Source organism: Eptesicus fuscus, chromosome 1 (assembly GCF_027574615.1).
Source record: "Eptesicus fuscus isolate TK198812 chromosome 1, DD_ASM_mEF_20220401, whole genome shotgun sequence".
Lineage (NCBI taxonomy): Eukaryota > Metazoa > Chordata > Mammalia > Chiroptera > Vespertilionidae > Eptesicus > Eptesicus fuscus.
In genome coordinates, this window is record NC_072473.1 from 12,578,402 (window position 1) to 12,597,586 (window position 19,185).

Genomic DNA, 19,185 nt, shown 5'->3' on the forward strand with positions numbered 1-19,185 from the left:
GAGGTGGGAGTGTGGTGTTATAGAGATTTATGTCAGCATGACTCTGGAAACCGTGATTGTTAGATAACCAGTGAATTGAAGCCAGAAAAGAGAACTGAGAACATTATTTTTGGAGATGTTTATATCTGTAAAGATCTACAGCAATATATGTATTACTTTTCTTTGCGTGTTCATCTTTAGGATAAAATGGTACATTTTTAAGGGGCATCGTCTGATGTAATTCATTAATTGATGCTACAGAATAATTTGGTCTGGAACCTCAAATACCCTAAACTTGATTTGGCTTATGCAATGTCTTTTTCTTAACTCCCTAAAATTGTGGTTATGTACAATTGATTGCTTTGAAAGGAGGTTGGAATTAATTAATTGTACACTTCCTTCATTCTCAGAACCCAGGTGAAAATAAAAGTTGGTGGGCCTGGGGTAAGGGGTGCTGGGAAGCAGGGTGTAGGAGTGGAATGTAAACTTCCTTCTGTTAGCTGGTATTGTGTGTTCCTGAAAATATGTCTAGAAACATTTAATAGAATGTTGATATATCCATGTGTGTGGATTTTCAGATTACTGGAGTGAGAGTGACAAGGAAGAAGCAGATACTCCATCAACACCCAAACAGGACAGTCCTCCGCCACCCTATGATACATACCCGCGGCCTCCCTCTGTAAGTTACCAACAGGTATATAAACAGCATCAGATTCTTTGACCTAAAATATCCCTTTGTATGTTTATAAAAAAAGGTATGTGGTGAATTGCATGTTAGACCTCAGCTTCTTAGGGGAAAGAAAATAGGGAGTCTAAAAGCAATAAGGGGAATTTTTTAAGTGAAGGGTACAAAGAATATTATTTAATCAAGAGAAACAGTAACCACAGATTCCAGGCATAATAAGTATCTGACCAGTTTTATGTATTTATTTATTTATTTTAATATAATTTATTTTTTATCACCCTTTATCCCCCCTATACCCTCTTCCACCTCCACCCACCCCCTCCCCACTGCAATCACCACACTGTTGTCCATGTCTATGAGTTTTCTTTTCTTTCTTTTGCTCAACCCCTCCACCCCCCAAAATCCCACCACCACTACCAGAGCTGCCAGCCTGCCCTCTATGAGTCTCTTTATTTTGCTTGTTATTTCAGTTTGTTCATTAAATTCCACATATGCGTGAAACCATATGGTACTTGTATTTCTCTGACTGGTTCATTTCACTTAGCATAATGCTCTCCAGGTCCATCCATGCTGTTGCAAAGGGTAAAATTTTTGCCCTGGACCAGATGGCTTTACAGATAAATGTTACCAATTATTCAAAGAGGAACTAACACCTGTCCTTCTCAAAGTATTCCAAAAAAATTAAGAGGTGGAATGACCAATTTTATTAAGAAAACATACTGTGTGTGTCAGAATAGCCTTTCTGAAAATAACAAAAATATTTTTAGAGAAAATTAATTGACCTTATCTATTTCACACTAATAAAATGTATACCTATATCCTTTAGAATCAACTCATGAAATTAAGATTACATCTATATTGAACATGTTTTGGCATTTAGATTTTTAGACAGCCATGGGGTCTGATTTAATGTATATGTTTATATGGTGCTCCAGACCTCTTAAACCTGTATAAATTATTCTGTGTATATACCTTGATCTTCTGATAGGTTAAACAACTTCTGGATTGCTTGGGACTACCCCACTTTATGCTCATTTCCCATCAGAAGTAGTGAAAGTATGTCAGTAGTGCCCCCGTTTAGACAATACCTTGTATGATCATGGTACCATGATCTGCCTATCTTGGGACTGAGTCTTCCACATAGGAAATAGAAGCCAGATTTAGGTGACAAAAACAACAAACCTAATTCCACCTCCATATAAGTTCAGGGGATTTTCAATAAGAAAGGTGCCATGCAAGATGTTGATATAATTCCAGACTTTGGCCTTCTCAACCTTGGCTGTGCATAAGAATCACCGCTGGAACATTTTAGAAATGCAGATGTTCAGGACCAATCCAGACATATTAAATCAGAATATTTGGGCCTGCACACAGCTCACTGGACTGGACTGTGAACTTTTTGACAACAGTTTATTCATCTGTATATTTCCTGGCCTAGCTCAGCACTGACATTTACTTATTAAGTTCTTGATAAATGTTTCTGAAATAAATGGATGGATACTTTTGGCTAATAATTAAAGGGAAGCCATATTTTTAATAAAATATTTGAAGACAATGTTTCTTACCTAAGGAGAAGAAGAGAAAAGTGGGGAAAATTCAGAACCGTTCTATCTGTATGCACATTTCTTTATTACATTCTGAAGTTTACCTAGTGCCACAGAATGCAAGGATGAGCTATGAAAATGAAATAAGTCAGTGACAAGATGTAGTTTTTATCATATTTCCCCTCTGTCCCTAGAACATCAGAGTCTGAATAATTCCTTTAAAATATTCATAGAAGAGGAAGAAAGGGAAACTCCAGCTATACCAAATAGCTCTTGAATCATAGCAACATGTGAATTTCAAGCAGGAAACTACTCACATTGTTAGTAACGCATGAGAATATAAACTGCCCACAGAAAATGCCACATAAGTTCTCCTTTACCCTGAGGGGCGGCATGCACTTTCCCTTCAGCCAGGCTTGTCCTCGGCCCCATTTGTGATGATCATGTTTAACAAATGTGACTTCTCCTGCCAGAAGAGGGCCTGGGCTGGGCTGTTAGCCCCCCAGAGCTAGAATAAGGCTTGTTCCAGTAACTGTGCCTGCAGGTCTTTTATAGCATTCACTTGATTCCAGTTCTTTTTCTTGGCTGTGCTTTTTACTGTAACATATAGTCCCAAACTTTAAATTTCAGGGATAAAAATATTCCATTTTTCTTTTGTGTTTATGTACCCTGAAATGCCTGTGCTCAAGGGAAATGCTAATCCCTATCAGGGTATAATCTCATGCTACCTACATTTTTAACTCTAGAAAATGCCCCAGAATTGAATAAAGCTTTGCTGTGGTACCCATAGGAGCAGACATTCACCTGTGAAGAAGAGGAAGAGTTCTGTTGATCATAGGCACTTTGTTTTCACATCCCAAAGTCTCTCTTCTTACACTCATCTCCAAGCTCCATAAGATCTGGAAATAGGAATTTGGCAACAATTGTTCAGGATTTCAAATGTGCACAGATCTTAAAACCTTGGATTATTTGTTCAGTTGCTGGATAGTTCTTACATATGTACTCATATTGTCTTGTACTTTTGTTGTTGTAAAAAAAAATCTTCATTGTTGAAAGTATTACATAGGTCCTCCTTTCCTCCCCTCCCCCCATTAATCCTTTCCAGCCCTCTGCCATACCCCTCCCCCAAGTCCTCACCACCCCATTGTCTGTGTCCACGGGCCATGCATATATGCATACAGGTTCATTGGTTGATCTCTTCCCACTCACCCTTTGCATTAATTTGTCAGATATTTCATGAGAGCCTGGTATAAATAGTTGCATTTCAATACCTCTACATCTCAGTCTCATGAAATGGCAGCTGGGGCCTAACTTTGAAATGTGTGAAAGCTTGACAATCATTAACTCTCAACTAGCCATGTTGCCCAGTGGAAATTGATGTGTTCCTTGGTGATAGAAGTGGTCTGTTATTTCTGTCGAGACTGATCTGAGGCTCCTTTCCACAGATGAGTTGCGCCAGTCCTTATGTGGAAGCAAAACACAGCCGCCTCTCCTCCACAGAGACCTCTCAGTCTCAGTCCTCTCATGAGGAGTTTCGTCAGGAAGTGACTGGGAGCAGTGCGGTGTCCCCCATTCGCAAGACAGCCAGCCAGCGCCGCTCCTGGCAGGATTTAATTGAGACGCCCCTGACAAGCTCAGGATTACACTATCTTCAGACTCTGCCTCTGGAGGATTCTGTCTTCTCTGACTCCGCGGCCCTGTCCCCAGAGCACAGGCGGCAGTCCACCCTTCCAACTCAGAAATGCCACCTGCAGGATCACTATGGGCCATACCCCTTAGCCGAGAGCGAGAGGATGCAAGTGTTAAATGGAAATGGGGGCAAGCCTCGAAGTTTTACTCTGCCTCGAGATAGCGGGTTCAACCACTGCTGTCTGAATGCGCCGGTTAGTGCCTGTGACCCGCAGGATGACGTGCAACCCACAGAGGTGGAGGAAGAGGAGGAGGAGGAGGAGGAAGGGGAGGCAGCAGGGGAAAACATAGGAGACAAAAGTAAGTATGTTGATGGAGATTGTTAGCCTGTATACACAGAGTCCTAACCTTTTCAAACTTCTTATTTTAAGAAAATAGAATTCTGTTTCCCTTTTTTCTTAAAATAATGGTCTTGCTACATAGGAAGTTAGGTATCCCTTGGTGTCCTACTTTCAGAATTGAAGTAGCTTGTGGGGAAAAGATGAATGATGAAACTTATATCCCAGGATACCCATAGCTAGAGCAAATAACTTTTTTCTCCAATTATCTATGGCCTTTTAAGGTCAATGGTATTCATTTCTTTATCTTCCTCTGCTTAGCCACTTCTTCTCACTTGCATGCATCATCCTTTGGTCCACAGTTTTTGCCCCCTAAGTTTGTGTTAAGAAACTATAAATGCTTCAAGGAGGGTGTTCACAGAACCTTGACTGAAAGAGTAAGTGAACACACACACACACAACTTTAAAATCCAAGTTTTTCCAAGAAAAAAATTTCACTAGTGTTTCTATCAACTTAGCCAAATTTATGTCTAGAAACCAATTTGCCAAAAGCATCCATTTACTTTCTTAATATGGATGTTGATTACAAATTTCAATTTATATGAATCAACTCTTAAGAGAGACAAGTCAATTAAGTAACCCTCTGTCTTGTTGGAATTAAGAATATGTTTACTAGTTATCAAGTTTTTTATCCACCATGTAATACCGAGCATCTTTTTATAACTAATGTTATACACCAGTTCAGAAACCTATGCTAGCTTAAGGAAACAGCTATAACTTAGTTATTTAAAAAGAAAATCTAGGACTGGCTATAAATCTCGAATATTAAATACCCCCCAAAATATAGAAGAAATAGTATAAACCTGTTTACATCATTTTCTTCAAAATGAAGTCTAAGCCAGTTAGTGCATATAACCTGAGCCATTGTTGCTGAAACCACAGTTACTAATTTGGTTCTACTAGGGCATGAGACTACTCTTTTTAAAGGATGCAAACAGACTTCATCCTTCAGACCATTTCATGAGTACATGAGACGTTGACTACAGGATATATTTGTGTAAGTTCTTCATCACGACTGAAAATAACTAAAAGCTCACAGGTTAACAGCAGGCCAAGAGTCTCATTTCAAATAAGGGTCCTTTGGCGATTATTAACAAGAAAATAGAGTGGTTCTTTATTGCATTATTTAGTGGAAATTAAATTATGACTTATACCATCAAATATGAGTTTCTTATAATAAAGTTCATGTGTTAAACCAGTTTTCATGTAAAGTATAGTTTAGCCATAATCTCCATCAGGAACATTACAGAATGTATACGGTTGGTACAAGAAAGGTAATTACCATCAATTACCTGCCAAGCCCTCGGAACATTAACATTTACTAGAGATCATGGAAGAGATTGTAGCAGAAATGTCTAGGAACTATGGTAGGCCTCTGTAGGAATTCTGGCAAACATGATAAAACATTTTAATAAGATAATTATCAAAATGTAACTAAAGGTGAGTTAGAAACTTCATATCAACTGTCATCCAGGTACTACACAACTGCTATAACTATGTCAGATTTTTTCAATACTACCAGCACAAAGCGCATGTGCTAGAATCTGAAAGCCCGGCCCTTGTGCTCACCCTTCCTTCAGGCCTCAGTAGCCCACAGAGCATCTCTAGGTACATGGATTTCAATTTTTTTCTCCTACTGTCTCTTTTTTTTCTTTTGCTGTTTTGTTGATTTGATTTATTTTAGCCATATAGACACACTCTTAAGTCAGGGGGTTTTTCCTTCAGGTTCCCAAATAACTCAAGTGGGCAGTTATTCGGTACTACTTTCCATCTTTTTCAGTGGACTCTCTCTTTGTGGAATAATTGTGATGACACAGAACAGCCCTAGGAAGTGTGTCAGGAAATTTGGTATTGCACATTTGGACTTTGTGGTTCAATATTGTGGGGCAGTTCATGCTATTTCAGTCAGCCCTGCTTCTCCAAAGGTGGCCGTGTACTATCTTTCACGGCCCCATTTCTTTCCGGGTATTTTTCCATAGATCTTGCCACTTGATGTCCCAGTGTCCTTCAAACTATCCTCAACAGAGCAGTGCTTTTCATGCTTGCCTAGAAAAATGCTTCTTATTTAATGGAATATATATTCGCCTTCCTAATGATGTTTTTTCTGCATTACTGTTTCTAATATTTTGGAGTGTACAACTTGATGAACCCTTCATTTGGGAAACATCAGCTCTAAAATATGTGTTTTCAAAAGAATCTCTAAGGTCTAGTTACGGGTTGTTGTGTTCATGACTGCCCTGGGCTGGCCATTAGGAGTAAATATTCCATGCTGCTTATTCAAATCAAGTTGCTTGGCGTTATGTCAACAGAGTAAAAATTATACCAGGGAAAGAAGCCGTGACCATTCCATCAGCCTCAGATGTATGGCATGCCCTCCAATACGGAGCACTCACTATGCCACTGCACGGGTCAGCAGGCAACCGTGCTTATTAGAATCAAAGTCCAACAGCTGTGTGGTACTAACCGTCCTGCTCCAGGTCAGCATTCGGTTTGACCTACTAAAGTGAATCTGCACTAATCAAGTACTGACCTGCAGAGGAAATAAGTTTCATGTCTCCAGCTCCAAACGTTTTTCTCGGTTTATCAAGAAATTAGAAAATAAGAAGTGTCAGGAGATGGGCAGAAGGAGTAATGGGGGATAAAATATAAAAATACAGTCTCTCTTCTTCTGCTTTAATGGTGAAGAATTGTCATCAACCAAATCCCTTTCTTATCATTTATATTTAACTTAATTCTATATAACATATTACATAGTGTTTAGGAGTTTACAAAGCAATCTAAGAAGCAAGATGTACCTAAATCTGTGGCTTAGATTATTTTTTCAGGTTCCTTATAGATATTCAATTTGGATCTGCTTATGAAGTGAAATTTAGCATTCTTTAGAACAGACTTCAATCTGTGTTCTCCTGATTGAACTACCTTTTGTCTTATTTTAAAATTCAGTTATTTAACTGTCATACTGATTTTTCTCAGGATGAACTCATTTTAGTCTAAGATGAATGGTACTAAAAGTACACAGATGAGACCTGTCTTGTTTTCCTTTGACTGAAAAGTCAGCTTGCATATTAATTATCCTGACCTACTTCGCTGGCATTTGGAAGAAGACAAGTAATTTCCTATTATCCCAATTAGCAGTTCTGAAACTTACTGAGGTACGGGACTTATAATACTTCAGTTAAATTAAATTATAAATTATGTCAACCTATGCAAGTTTCAAGGAGTGTAAATCACAAAAGTGGGGGACAAAATATAAACATTTTTTTCATTCTGAAATCATCTGTCATAACACAAAAGTACTGTTTTGGTTAATGCAGCTTGAAGTCTGCTGGAATGGTTTTCTTTCCTTTGCCATGCTAGGCAATTTAGATGAGGTTTCCAAAAACTTTATCCCTTGATCCTGCTGATTTCCCTCCTGGCCTTCATAAGAGTATTCCGTACATTCTCGGTGCCTCCGTATACTTGATGAAGTTATAATGTGCTCTTTTTTATTACCTTGGATATAACCTACCAGTATTCTCACTTAATTTACACATTTATTAGCGTGGTTTTAGAAATCTAAAGCAAAACCTAGGAAGCTTGGATGGGGAGGAAGAGGGTGGATAAAATCCATTACCTGGTAGCTATAATATATCTCAGGTTATCTGGTCAGGATGTTTATTGATGCTTTCAAATTTAGATCTGCAGAGAAATGTATTTTAAAGTTATTTTTTTAATATAACATCCTTTGCACAGCATTGGCAACATAAGAGCTGCACAAAAGATGCAGCTCCGTGGCCTAATATCTTAAATTATCTAGGCTGAGAGGCTGGATAATGACTACCAATTTAGTGCAGAAAAAGATAGATTAATCCTCTTCAATCATTTTAAAGGGTCCTAGAGTAATTTCCTGAAGAGTCTCTAAAAGCCATGAATTTTATTTTTGAGAACATTCAGGTAGGAAGTGTGTGGGCAAGGGGAAGATATTTCTAAAGTATAAAATTGTGTTAAAGGGAAAAGGGAGCAAGTTGAAAATAAAGAAAAATATTGCAGTACTTTTTATGGTCTTATTTATTGTCAAGATAAATTATGAACAAGCACAAAGAATTTAGAAGAGTATAATCATCAACAATATCTTAAATTATAGTTTGGCTTTAAATGGAATAGGTGAAAAAGATATATAAGCATTGGGAATAAAAAGGCATTCATTAAAGTTAGAGAAAGAATAGCAGAGAACCTTAAATATGCCACTTTTGTGAAATTTAAGGGTATAGTTCTTGGCTTGTTACATATATAAAGAACACAGAAAAATCTAGAAAGTAGTAAACAAATATTCTCTTAATACCACATTGATTGATTTTGAAGAAAAACTGTTAGGAAGACATAAAACACTAAAGATCAGATATAGAGTCTATCCATTCTAGCCATAATTCTGATATTGGTTATAGGTTGGATTTTTAATCTCACCTCCCTCATTTTTTGGGTTGAATTATAAGGAAATGTTATCATGTTTATTTATAGGAAATTCAAAGGTGGGTTTATTCTGGAGTGAATTGCATAGCTCTGCAGTGTTAGGACTCTCAGTTAACTTTTCTGTAATGCCAACAGCTCCAAGCATCACTTCTTATAAGATAGCATCCAAACAGCCAAAGATCAGGTCCTATCTTTAGTCCTTTTTATAAAATCAAGGAAAACGTCCTAGATCCTTCAGGGAGATTTAGCTCCAAATTTCATTGGCCAAGGTTGCACCACATGCCCATGCTTAAATGGAAAGGGAAATGGAATGACTTTGAATGGTTCAGAATAACCTTGATTTGTTTTTAAGATCATAAAGAAAAGATATGTACCAAACTGCTTATCTACATGAGACTCTCTCCTGTTATATATGTTATAGCCTCAAATAATTTGTTCAGTGTTTCACTCTTTGAAAACTATATATATATATATATATATATATATATATATATATATATATACACACACACACACACACATAGATAGATAGATAGATAGATAGATAGATAGATAGATAGATAGATATAGATAGATGTAGATAATATATATGCAAACACATACCCTAGACCACATCACATCATTTAAGTCTTGGCCGTAACAAAATGCTAGATATCTAAAAGGGGATAAATATGAGATAACTGAACATATATCTAGTTAGATATAATTACTGTTGAATTTTTAAATGAATAAGCATGTTTTCCTATAAGCACTAAGTGATCAGAACGTAGAATACAGTCTGCGGAGATATTCCTCAGTTCAAATTCTTGTTTTGTCACTCTACCTCTAGACCTCAGTGTCTTCATTGTTAAATCGTGTGGTGCCAGTACTTATGAGGTTATATGAGGATTAAATGAGGTAATGCCAGAAAACAGTTTCCATACCTGACACACTGTAAGTCTGTCCAATAAATGTTTTATCATTATGTAACTTATGTAGATTTTATGCAGATTTGAATTTAGGCAAAGAGGGCAATTATAATACTTAAGTAGTGAATTGGTCCTGACAAACCTCAGTAAATAACATTTACCTGACTATATGACCTAACTTTGTTCACCTCCAGCTATTGAATTGAACCAAATGAAATGTTTTTGTAGATCAAAATGATGAAATATCAGCAATTTTGTATGTTTCAACATAATATATTAGCCTTGCTTTAGGAGCTCAAATAAAAATGTCCCTCATTTCACATTCTTACCACTCACTACTCCTTTCCCATTTGACATTGGACATTTGGGAAGTCAAAAGGAACCTTATATTACAAATAACACTAACCTTATATATATTTATTGAAATATGTATTTATAGATTTTTCCATTCAGGTCTCAGTTCATATATTTTCCCCTCAGAGAGTCCCACCCTGACAACCCAGTCTGACCCAGATTATCCCTCCCCCACCACTACCACCACCATCACTATTCATTCTCTGGTATGTTACTCTGGTATGTTTTATATTCTTCACAGTTTTATCACTCTGAGTATAATATCAAATATTGTCTACTGATTTACTTTCCATCTCTACCCACCAGAATATGTTTTTTAAAAAGCAGGGATTTTATTCCTATCTCATACACCTGGTGCCTAAGATAGTATATGGCCCCTGGTAGGCCAGGCACTATTGAATGAATAAATGAGTAGGTGAATGAGTGAGCGAGCGAATGAATAAATAGTGGCTAGCCCCTTTTGCCACCAATTGTTTTCTATTTCATTAATTATATAATAGTTAAAGCTAGTTATTGTTTTATCCATTGTGTGACAAAAATGGGAACTAAAACATTGCAAAATTCTTTGGGGTATTTTGTGAAGAGAAGGACAGGACTGCATGGGCTCAGCATACCCTCTTCGTATCGGGAACCACAAAGCTGGGATGCTAATAACTAGAATGACTGCTCTTTGTATTATGGCTCATTTATAGTCACCTCCTGTATTGTTGGAAGCCTTCTTTTCCTGCCTATTTCACTCCTATTTGAAAAAATGAAGGCCACAAGAATATAGCATGTGAGATAACCAGTTCGTTGTTAGAAACCATATCTTCCAGCAAACCTAGGAAGTTGTTTTTCCTATCAAAATCTGTAACCTATGGCCCGGCCAATGTGGCCCAGTGGTTGAGTGGTCAACCCATGAACCAGTAGGTCACGTTTCGATTCCCGGTCAGGGTACATGCCTGGGTTGTGGGCTCGATACCCAGTAGGGGGCGTGCAGGAGGCAGCTGATATATGATTCTCTCTCATCGTTGCTGTTTCTATCTCTCTTTCCCTTTCCCTTCCTCTCTCTGAAATCAATAAAAACATATTTTTAAAAATCTGAAGTTTGTGGAAGAAAGGCTGCCTCCATGGGAAATCACCCATCGTCTAGCTTCATTCTGATACGTTTGTAAAACATGTTGAAATTGCAACCTGTACTTTAGTGAATAACAAATAACCCTGCATCAGCCAGGAAAATAATCTCAGGAATGTTAATAAGTAATGAAGCCAGATTTAAAGGCAAAAGAATGTATTCTTGATGCTACAGAGTTGCATAGCAGAAGATGTGGCCAGATAAGAACTAAAGCTTGCATTAAAGAATGACAACCCCTCACTAGTACAGAAAGACAAGTTATGACTTATAATTTGTTTTACCAAGAAAGATGATAGGGTTCTGCTACACTATTCGTACTGTTTCACACATCAAAAAAGCAAACCAATTTTCTTCAGATTATTAATAACATATTGTCAGTTTCTCAGTGGAGCACTTTCTAGCTTATTTTATGAGAACCTGTCCTAAATTCTGTCTCCTTTTACATTGGGCACTCTTGCTAGAGAAAGTTGAAGGTCACAAATGTCTTATTTTTCCCCTCTACATATTAAATTCACCTCCTGTGTTTACCAACTACCAGAAGATGGTAGGTTAAGGCATAATAGGATTGTATCATAAAATATACCTTGGAAATTTTTAATTTCCCCATATGTTTTTCTTTTGTTGTTCAATTGAAAAGTATTAAATTGCTTATTGCTAAACAGACAAATAAATGAATGAATACATGAATAAAACAAAGATGAACATAAAAAGCAACCTTCTCTCCTTATTACTCTCCAGAGATGATTTTTGTTAAAAGTTCAGGTTTTAAAATTTAATTCTTGTATGAATTTCTTTTCCTCATACACTCTTTTCCTATAACTCAATGTGAGTAGAAAGGTATGGTATGGTTTAGTTGGTTTTCAGTTAGAGTTTTACCTCTGCGGTATTTTTTATGTGACCTTAGTTTATAATACAAGCAACAGTCTTGTAAGATAACTCACATGTCACCTCAGAACCCAGCATATATCACCCTAGCAAATGCAGCAGTTACCTGCTGATCTTTTGAAAAATGGAGCAAGGAGAAATGTGAAAAGAAATGACAAAGGATGTGCATGCACAGTTACACAACACACACACAGACACACACACACACACACTCTCTCTCTCTCTCATCAAACGCTCCTTGCCTACCTGCCTCATACCTTTGTGTCATATGGATTTGGGCCAGCCTTCTTTATGGAGGTCTTCCAATAATGCCAGCTTATTCCAAAGCTCTGTGGTGAGAACAGCTAAGCCAGAGCCAAAAAACATAGCAAGTCTAACTTTCAAAATCAAGAATGCAGAATTCAGGAATGAGTTTCAGAACCACTGTGTCTGGTGGTCAGAGTTTACCTGTGGCTTTTGACTTCAAGTTAGAGAACACTAAACCTTCTACTAAACCATCTCCCTTACTTATATTTTGCAGTGTTTTCACATGTTCCATTCTCCTGGCCCCTCAGATGTTCCTATCTTTAGCGATAGTCTATCATCTTAACTCTCATATTTGCTCTTAATAGCTCAATTTATTATACTCTGAAAGTTTTCCTTTAATGGAAAAATACGCTCAGTAATATGTTATCCAATAAGGAGAAAGTGCCCATTGCTATATATTTTAAGTGCAAAAGTGACACTTGGTCATAAAAAGAATTTTAATATTTAAACCTCATTATATAAATTAATATTTCTTGATGATCAAAAACATGCTTCCTGATTTTCTAGTACAACTAATATTGAATTTGATTATCAGAAAAAAGCTATTAACATTAGCAAAGTGTCAAATCGAGAAAATTGTACTGTATTTTGAATATCTATTTATGGGATATTTTAACCTTAACATATTTTTTTCACATTGTTAATCCCTAGTCTTCCATGATTTTGAATCTGAAGTTTTATTCATTTTGATAAATGCACTTTAATAAATCATTCATACAATACATTGACTTAATGTCTAAGATCTATTCATTTAAGACCTCCAAATTTTTTCATCTATTATCTTATTGATTACTTTAGCTATAATTATTTCCTTAAATTGTTGTAGTTGGACTAATTTAGAGTCTATTCTATAACTTATGAATTGTATATTTTAAAGCAATCATTCACTTTAGGATTCGTAGGGAGAGAAAGGAGTTTATATCTTCAATATGACTAAACTCAAACTTTATACCTTTACCTCGAAGCATCTTAGCTGCTTTCTCCTTGTTCTTTAACAATGCCAGCACACAAGGTTTTTTATGCCTTTTCTAAAAAGAACAGGGAGGAAGAACAGCTTGGAATCAGTGTGGCTTTCATACAGACCTTCTGCCAATCCTGACAGTGATAAGCCCCACCTCTCAACGCATACTCTATCATCTTTTTACACCCTGTGTAGTTGCTGGGCAGCCATTTTTTTCTTTTCATTTTTTTATTAAGGTATTATATGTGTACATATCTTACCATTGCCACCCCCACCCTACTCCCATACATGCCCTCACCCCCCAGAGTTTTGCGTCCATTGGTTATGCTTATGTGCATGCATACAAGTCCTTTGGTTGATCTCTTATCTCCCCCACCTCTCCCTAACCTTCCCGCTGTACTTTGACAGTCTGTTTGATGCTTTACTGTCTCTGTATCTATCTTTTTGTTCAACAGTTTATAATGTTCTTTATTATCCATAAATGAGATCATGTGTTATTTTTCTTTCATTGACTGGCTTATTTCACTTAGCATAATGTTCTCCAATTCCATCCAGGTTGCTGCAAATGGTAAGAATTCCTTCTTTTTTATGGCAGCATAGTATTCCATTGTGTAGATGTACCATAGTTTTCTGATCCAGTCATCTGCTGATGGGCACCTAGGCTGTTTCCAAATCTTAGCTATTGTAAATTGTGCTGCTATGAACATAGGGGTGCATATATCCTTTCTTATTGGTGTTCCCAGTTTCTTAGGATATATTCCTAGGAGTGGGATTACTGGGTCAAATGGGAGTTCCATTTTTAGTTTTTTGAGGAAACTCCATACTGTTCTCCACAGTGGCTGGGCAGCCATTTTTTAATTTAGTATCCTGGGTTCTAAGTCTCATGATGATCTTTTATTAACCTATTTAGAAGGATTGTGCCTCAGCACTGGAGATAGGAAAGGTGTGAAAGATGTTTACCATTCCAAAAATAATTCTGTACAAATGCCAAAATAGCTTTGCTAAATAACTAATCAAAAGTTAGCTTTAGACCTAACTGATTTTGTTCAGTGGGTAGACCCTGAAGGTTCCCAGGTTCAATTCATGTCAAGGGCATGTACCTCGGTTGGCCAGAGGCAGCCAATCCATGTGTGTGTCTCTCTCTGTCTCTCTCCCTTCCACTCTCTCTAAAAATCAATGGAAAAATATCCTCAGGTGAGGATTAACAACAAAAAAGTTAGCCTTAACTTTGAATGCTTCTTTAAATATATAATACCTTTTTTTCTTTGTGTTACTGCAAGTAGTTTCTCTCTGATAAATACTATAGAACCCATTGTAAATTATTTAAATTAAGGTAAAGAATTCATTTAGCTGACAAATTATTTTTTATTAGAGTAGGCATATAACATGTGTCATGATGTATGTAAATGTGCATAATAATTAGCCATCTCACAGTTGAACTTAGATTTTTAAATATTCACCCTCTCACCTAAGACAGAAATACCTTTTATATATTTGAAAAATTATTGAGATTCTGCTTGAATATTTTACGGACTCAGAGCTTACTGCCCACATAGACAGGGCATTCCATGTTGGACAGCTCTAGTTTAAAAGTTCTTCCTTATATTGTTACAAAAGCTGACTTCTTATAAATTTTCTAATTATGCATCTTGACATTGGGAATTAGAAAAATACAGAGCAATTATTTGAAAGTCTGGCATGTAGAAAAGGGATAAGGGTACTCTTTGAAGTTCCAGAGGTTGTAATAGGTATAAGGTACAGGGAGGCTGATTTTAAACTGATATGAGGGAAAACATTCCAATGATTGCATTTGCCCCCAAGTGGAATAAATGACCCTGTCAGTTTAGTGGACTCCCTGTTACTCAGTATTTAAGAAGGGGCTGACTGGTCCACAGCCTACATATCTGACATCCTCAGGAGCAGCTGGAGGCTTTTCTAAGGGCACATCTTCGACTAATGCTAACCAAGCTTTCACCAAGTGTCTCCCCCAGGAGACAACATAGTGCTGCTCTACACTGCTTCCCCAGGATCTGGTACAGTGCCTGACATGTAGTAGGGCCTTGATCAACGTGAATCAAAGGAAGGAAGGGAGGGAGGGAGGGAGAGAGGGAGGGAGGGAGGAATATACTGAGAAAAAAATGCATCCACACACACACATCTTGAGCCCATGCATGATTGCAATAAAATGTAATTATATCCTAATAAAAATATAATTAAGCAGATTTTAAAAAAGAAGGGACTGAAACCAGCTACCAGTCAGGGCTTCCCAAGCTAGCAGGAAAGTTGAACTTGATGGCTTCTTGTAACTCTTAAGGTTTTTTGGTTCTCTTCAATATACTGACTTCACCTTTGATCTCACCATAGTGCCCTGCACATTGTACATGTCTAAAACTATACAATGGAATTGTGTTATCAAACAGTTTGTGCTGTCCCATTTCTGAGCTAGTTGCATATAATCACCTCAACTTTAAATCTCTGACCTGAATTCTAGATAATTCACTATTCTGGTTACCCTCGTCTGTACATCTTGTTTCCTTTTATTGTCCCCATCCCAAGTGTGTTGGAACTATTACAGTGATCTGGACACCATACTTTTGTTTACATGTTACGTTAGCTTAACCTACTCACTGTTGGCTCATATAATGCTTTAATGTTAGCAAGTCACAAATCGCATCCCACGCTTACTTACTTTATTTTTTTAACCTAAATGCAACTATTCCTATTTATTTTTGTTAAAGTTTTAATCTCTCAAGTTTCACCCAGCAGTATTCAATTCTGTTAAGAAAGTCCAGAGTCTTTCTTAAGATGATTTGTCTTATCATCTATGATGTCAATCATTCCTCCTATTGTTGAATAACCCTCCAACATTTTAAGTATCCTTTCTGTTTTTCACTGCTTTATTGATTAAGGAAAGAACATTTTTAAAGAAAACATTTTAAAGATAAAAGGAACAATGGTGGAGCTTTACAGCATTCAATCTGAAATTTTAAATGTTAATTTTATTCAGTCATTCAAAACCCTTATCTGGATTCACCTACTAGTAATATCATTCAATTAATATTACAGTGCTTTATTCATATGGAAATCGTGCAAAATTTCATCATATGCAAGACACACTGCCAATGGCTTTCCTCTTGTCTCCCAACCTAGAGCTACTGTCCAGGGGGGAAAATCCATTTAAAAATACTTAATTTGTCTAAAATCCATGTTGGTCCTTCAGTTGATATTTAAAAATGAAACTACTCCCAATCACAATGTCTTCTAAAACTTCACTATGTTCCTATGTCAGAATTATCATTGTGTTTTCTGTAGAACCCATGCTGACTTTTGTTTGAATAAGAGAACTTTCTTGAAGCAGTAAGGTTCAGGGCATTCTGACAGTCGCCCTAAGCTAATTTTCAAAAAGATCATTCAGTTCCTAAGATTATTCCACTGCCTCAAAGAGACCACAAAGTGGGTCTTAGTAGTCTCTTATATCGAGAAGCATTTATTTTTTTAATGTACTAGTTGAAGAATTTTCTCCATGTAGAAAAAGTCTGAAATATTGAAGTCATATGCTTCTACTTTCTTTTGTCTTTTTTTTAATTTAAAAAAAAAAAACACAACTCCATGTTTAGTTTTTTCAAAAGTCTCAGCTGAATATTTCCTTCCTGGCCTCCTCTTACAAGCAATTGGTATTATTTTCTGCTTGCTAATTCCTAGTAGCCTCTTTTCCCATCTTTTATAGAACTCCTCCTTAAACCAAAGCTTTTTCTAAGGAACATTCTTGTTGACTTCAGCTGTATCTCCTTTCCCTCGCTAATTGGGACAGTTTACAGTTGTATTATAAGAATTTCATTTAAAAGAAAAAAACAATTGCTCATTGAAAATTTGTATTTTTCTGTCTGAAGTTTTAAAATCATATTTCTTATCATCTAGCATCCATATCTGACTGTGTGTTACCTCTCCTCACCATTAGAAAAACATAAACAAAATACAGAATTTCTTCTAGTCCCCTTCATGTCTAGAGTGCCACTTAGTTCTTTCCTGTTGTTGAATGTTAGATTCCCACATAGATTTTTACTCATTTCTTTATATTTTTGAGACATGAAATTATCAGGATTTTAATGTGCACAGCAATTACTTATATGTATTAATTTCATATTAATGCATTAATTTCTATAATCAGTATATTGGTTACAAACGAAAAGTATTGGAGCTCAAGCTATATTACATTTTTTCATCTTCATACGGTTTCATAGAAACTGATCTGCCAGCTTTTATACTAAAAATAATGGGAAAACTAGAGCTATGAAAATTAGGTGACTTCATTAGGACAGTTCGCAAGATTTTTATTTTTTTTTATTTTATTGATTTATTACAGTGAGGAAGAGAGAGGGATAGAGAGTTAGAAACATCGATGAGAGAGAAACATCGATGAGCTGCCTCCTGCACACACCCCACTGGGGATGTGCCCGCAACCAAGGTACATGCCCTTGACCGGAATCGAACCTGGGACCTTTCAGTCCAAAGGCCGACGCTCTATCCACTGAGCCAAACCGGTTTCGGCCAGTTTGCAAGATTTTTAATCCTTTGTTTTTGCAACCCTCAATAAATACCATAATGTGCCAGTATAGAATATTAGAAACATACAGACCTTAGCTGTTTACAGACTCTAGTAAGGGTAACAAAATAAGAATACCTTATTTTTTTAGAGCGGATTCCTCTTTCTGATCAGCCATATTCCTTGATCAACTTCTTTCAGTGGTTCTAAGTATTATTATTTCTACATTGTAACCCAACTCACACCCCCAAAAATTATAGCTTTAAATTATCGAAGCAAGTTGTATTCAACCCTCTTCATGTTAAGCTCTTTTATATAAAATATTGTCTTGGTAGGAAAATAAAACTGTACTACCAGTTTCTGCTCTAAAAAGCTTATGGGGTGCATCTGAGTATTTTTGTGTATTAGATTATCTTGCTATAATGTAACCAGTGCTAGAAATGTGCTGCCTGTCTATAAAAAAGGATATTTCTTGAAAGCTTTCTATTTTATTATGATTTTAGGGAATACATGGTAAGATTTTATAATGTATGATTTAATGAAAAGTAGCATTGAACTACATTGTCCATGTTCCTTAAGACTTTAACACATAGCTAGTGATAATACCTTTCCCAACTGAATAATTAACCTAGCTGAAGATAAAAACAAATAAACCAACAAACTATATTTAGCCCTTCAAAAATAAACAAGGTTTATAGCATGTGCTTCATTGTATGGAACCAAGATTAAATAAATATTAAATAAAACTATTTGAAGAACTTATAGCTTATAAAACACTGCATACTGTTGAAAGAAGAAGACACGGGTATCCAAAAATTGGTTTCTGATCAATTATGATATGGAGAATAAAAAAGAGAATGGAATAGCTATTCTATAATTCCAGCTAAAATTTAGCAATACCACCTATTATTTTGAGCAGTGAGTTTATAAATGACTGTCAGGTTTTTAGGGTTTAATAAATATACCCCAACAATGATAATGAGACAGCCAAATTACTTGAAAGATTCACTACCTAAGCATCAATAATATTTCTGCTGGTGGCATTAAATCATTCTTCAGTTTCTGAAATGTCTAATAAGTCCTATGCATTACTAATATTCGGAACTATCTTTTTAGACTATTGAGATGATTGACATCGACTAGGAACTTTAAGTCAGTTAATAAAATTTTTTCACAGAATACGAAGCTATTCTATCACATTCTGTTTAAGTTTAAAAAAAAAGAAGAAGAAAGACATAACAGTTTGTTTTTCTTGACAATCATCAAAAGCTTGCTAAGCAGCCTTGGCCGGTTTTGCTCAGTGGTTAAAGCATCGGCCCACAGACCAAAGGTCTCAGGTTCAAATGCAGATCAAGGGCATGTACCTTGGTTGCAGCCTGGTCCAGGCATGTGTGAGAGGCAAGCAATTGATGTGTCTTTCTCACATCGAT

The 19,185-nt window shown here is 36.4% G+C and overlaps 1 protein-coding gene across 4 annotated transcripts in view; it reads left to right on the top strand.

The window, feature by feature from the left end:
* CNKSR2 (connector enhancer of kinase suppressor of Ras 2) overlaps positions 1-19,185 on the top strand; it is a 245,805-nt gene that overhangs the window by 199,975 nt on the left and 26,645 nt on the right. For all 4 annotated transcript variants that reach the window (XM_008154569.3, XM_008154570.3, XM_028129718.2 and 1 more), the window contains 2 exons: positions 558-658; positions 3,654-4,197. In XM_008154569.3, the coding sequence (XP_008152791.1) occupies positions 558-658; positions 3,654-4,197 (645 nt within the window). The remainder of the gene's footprint in view (positions 1-557; positions 659-3,653; positions 4,198-19,185) is intronic.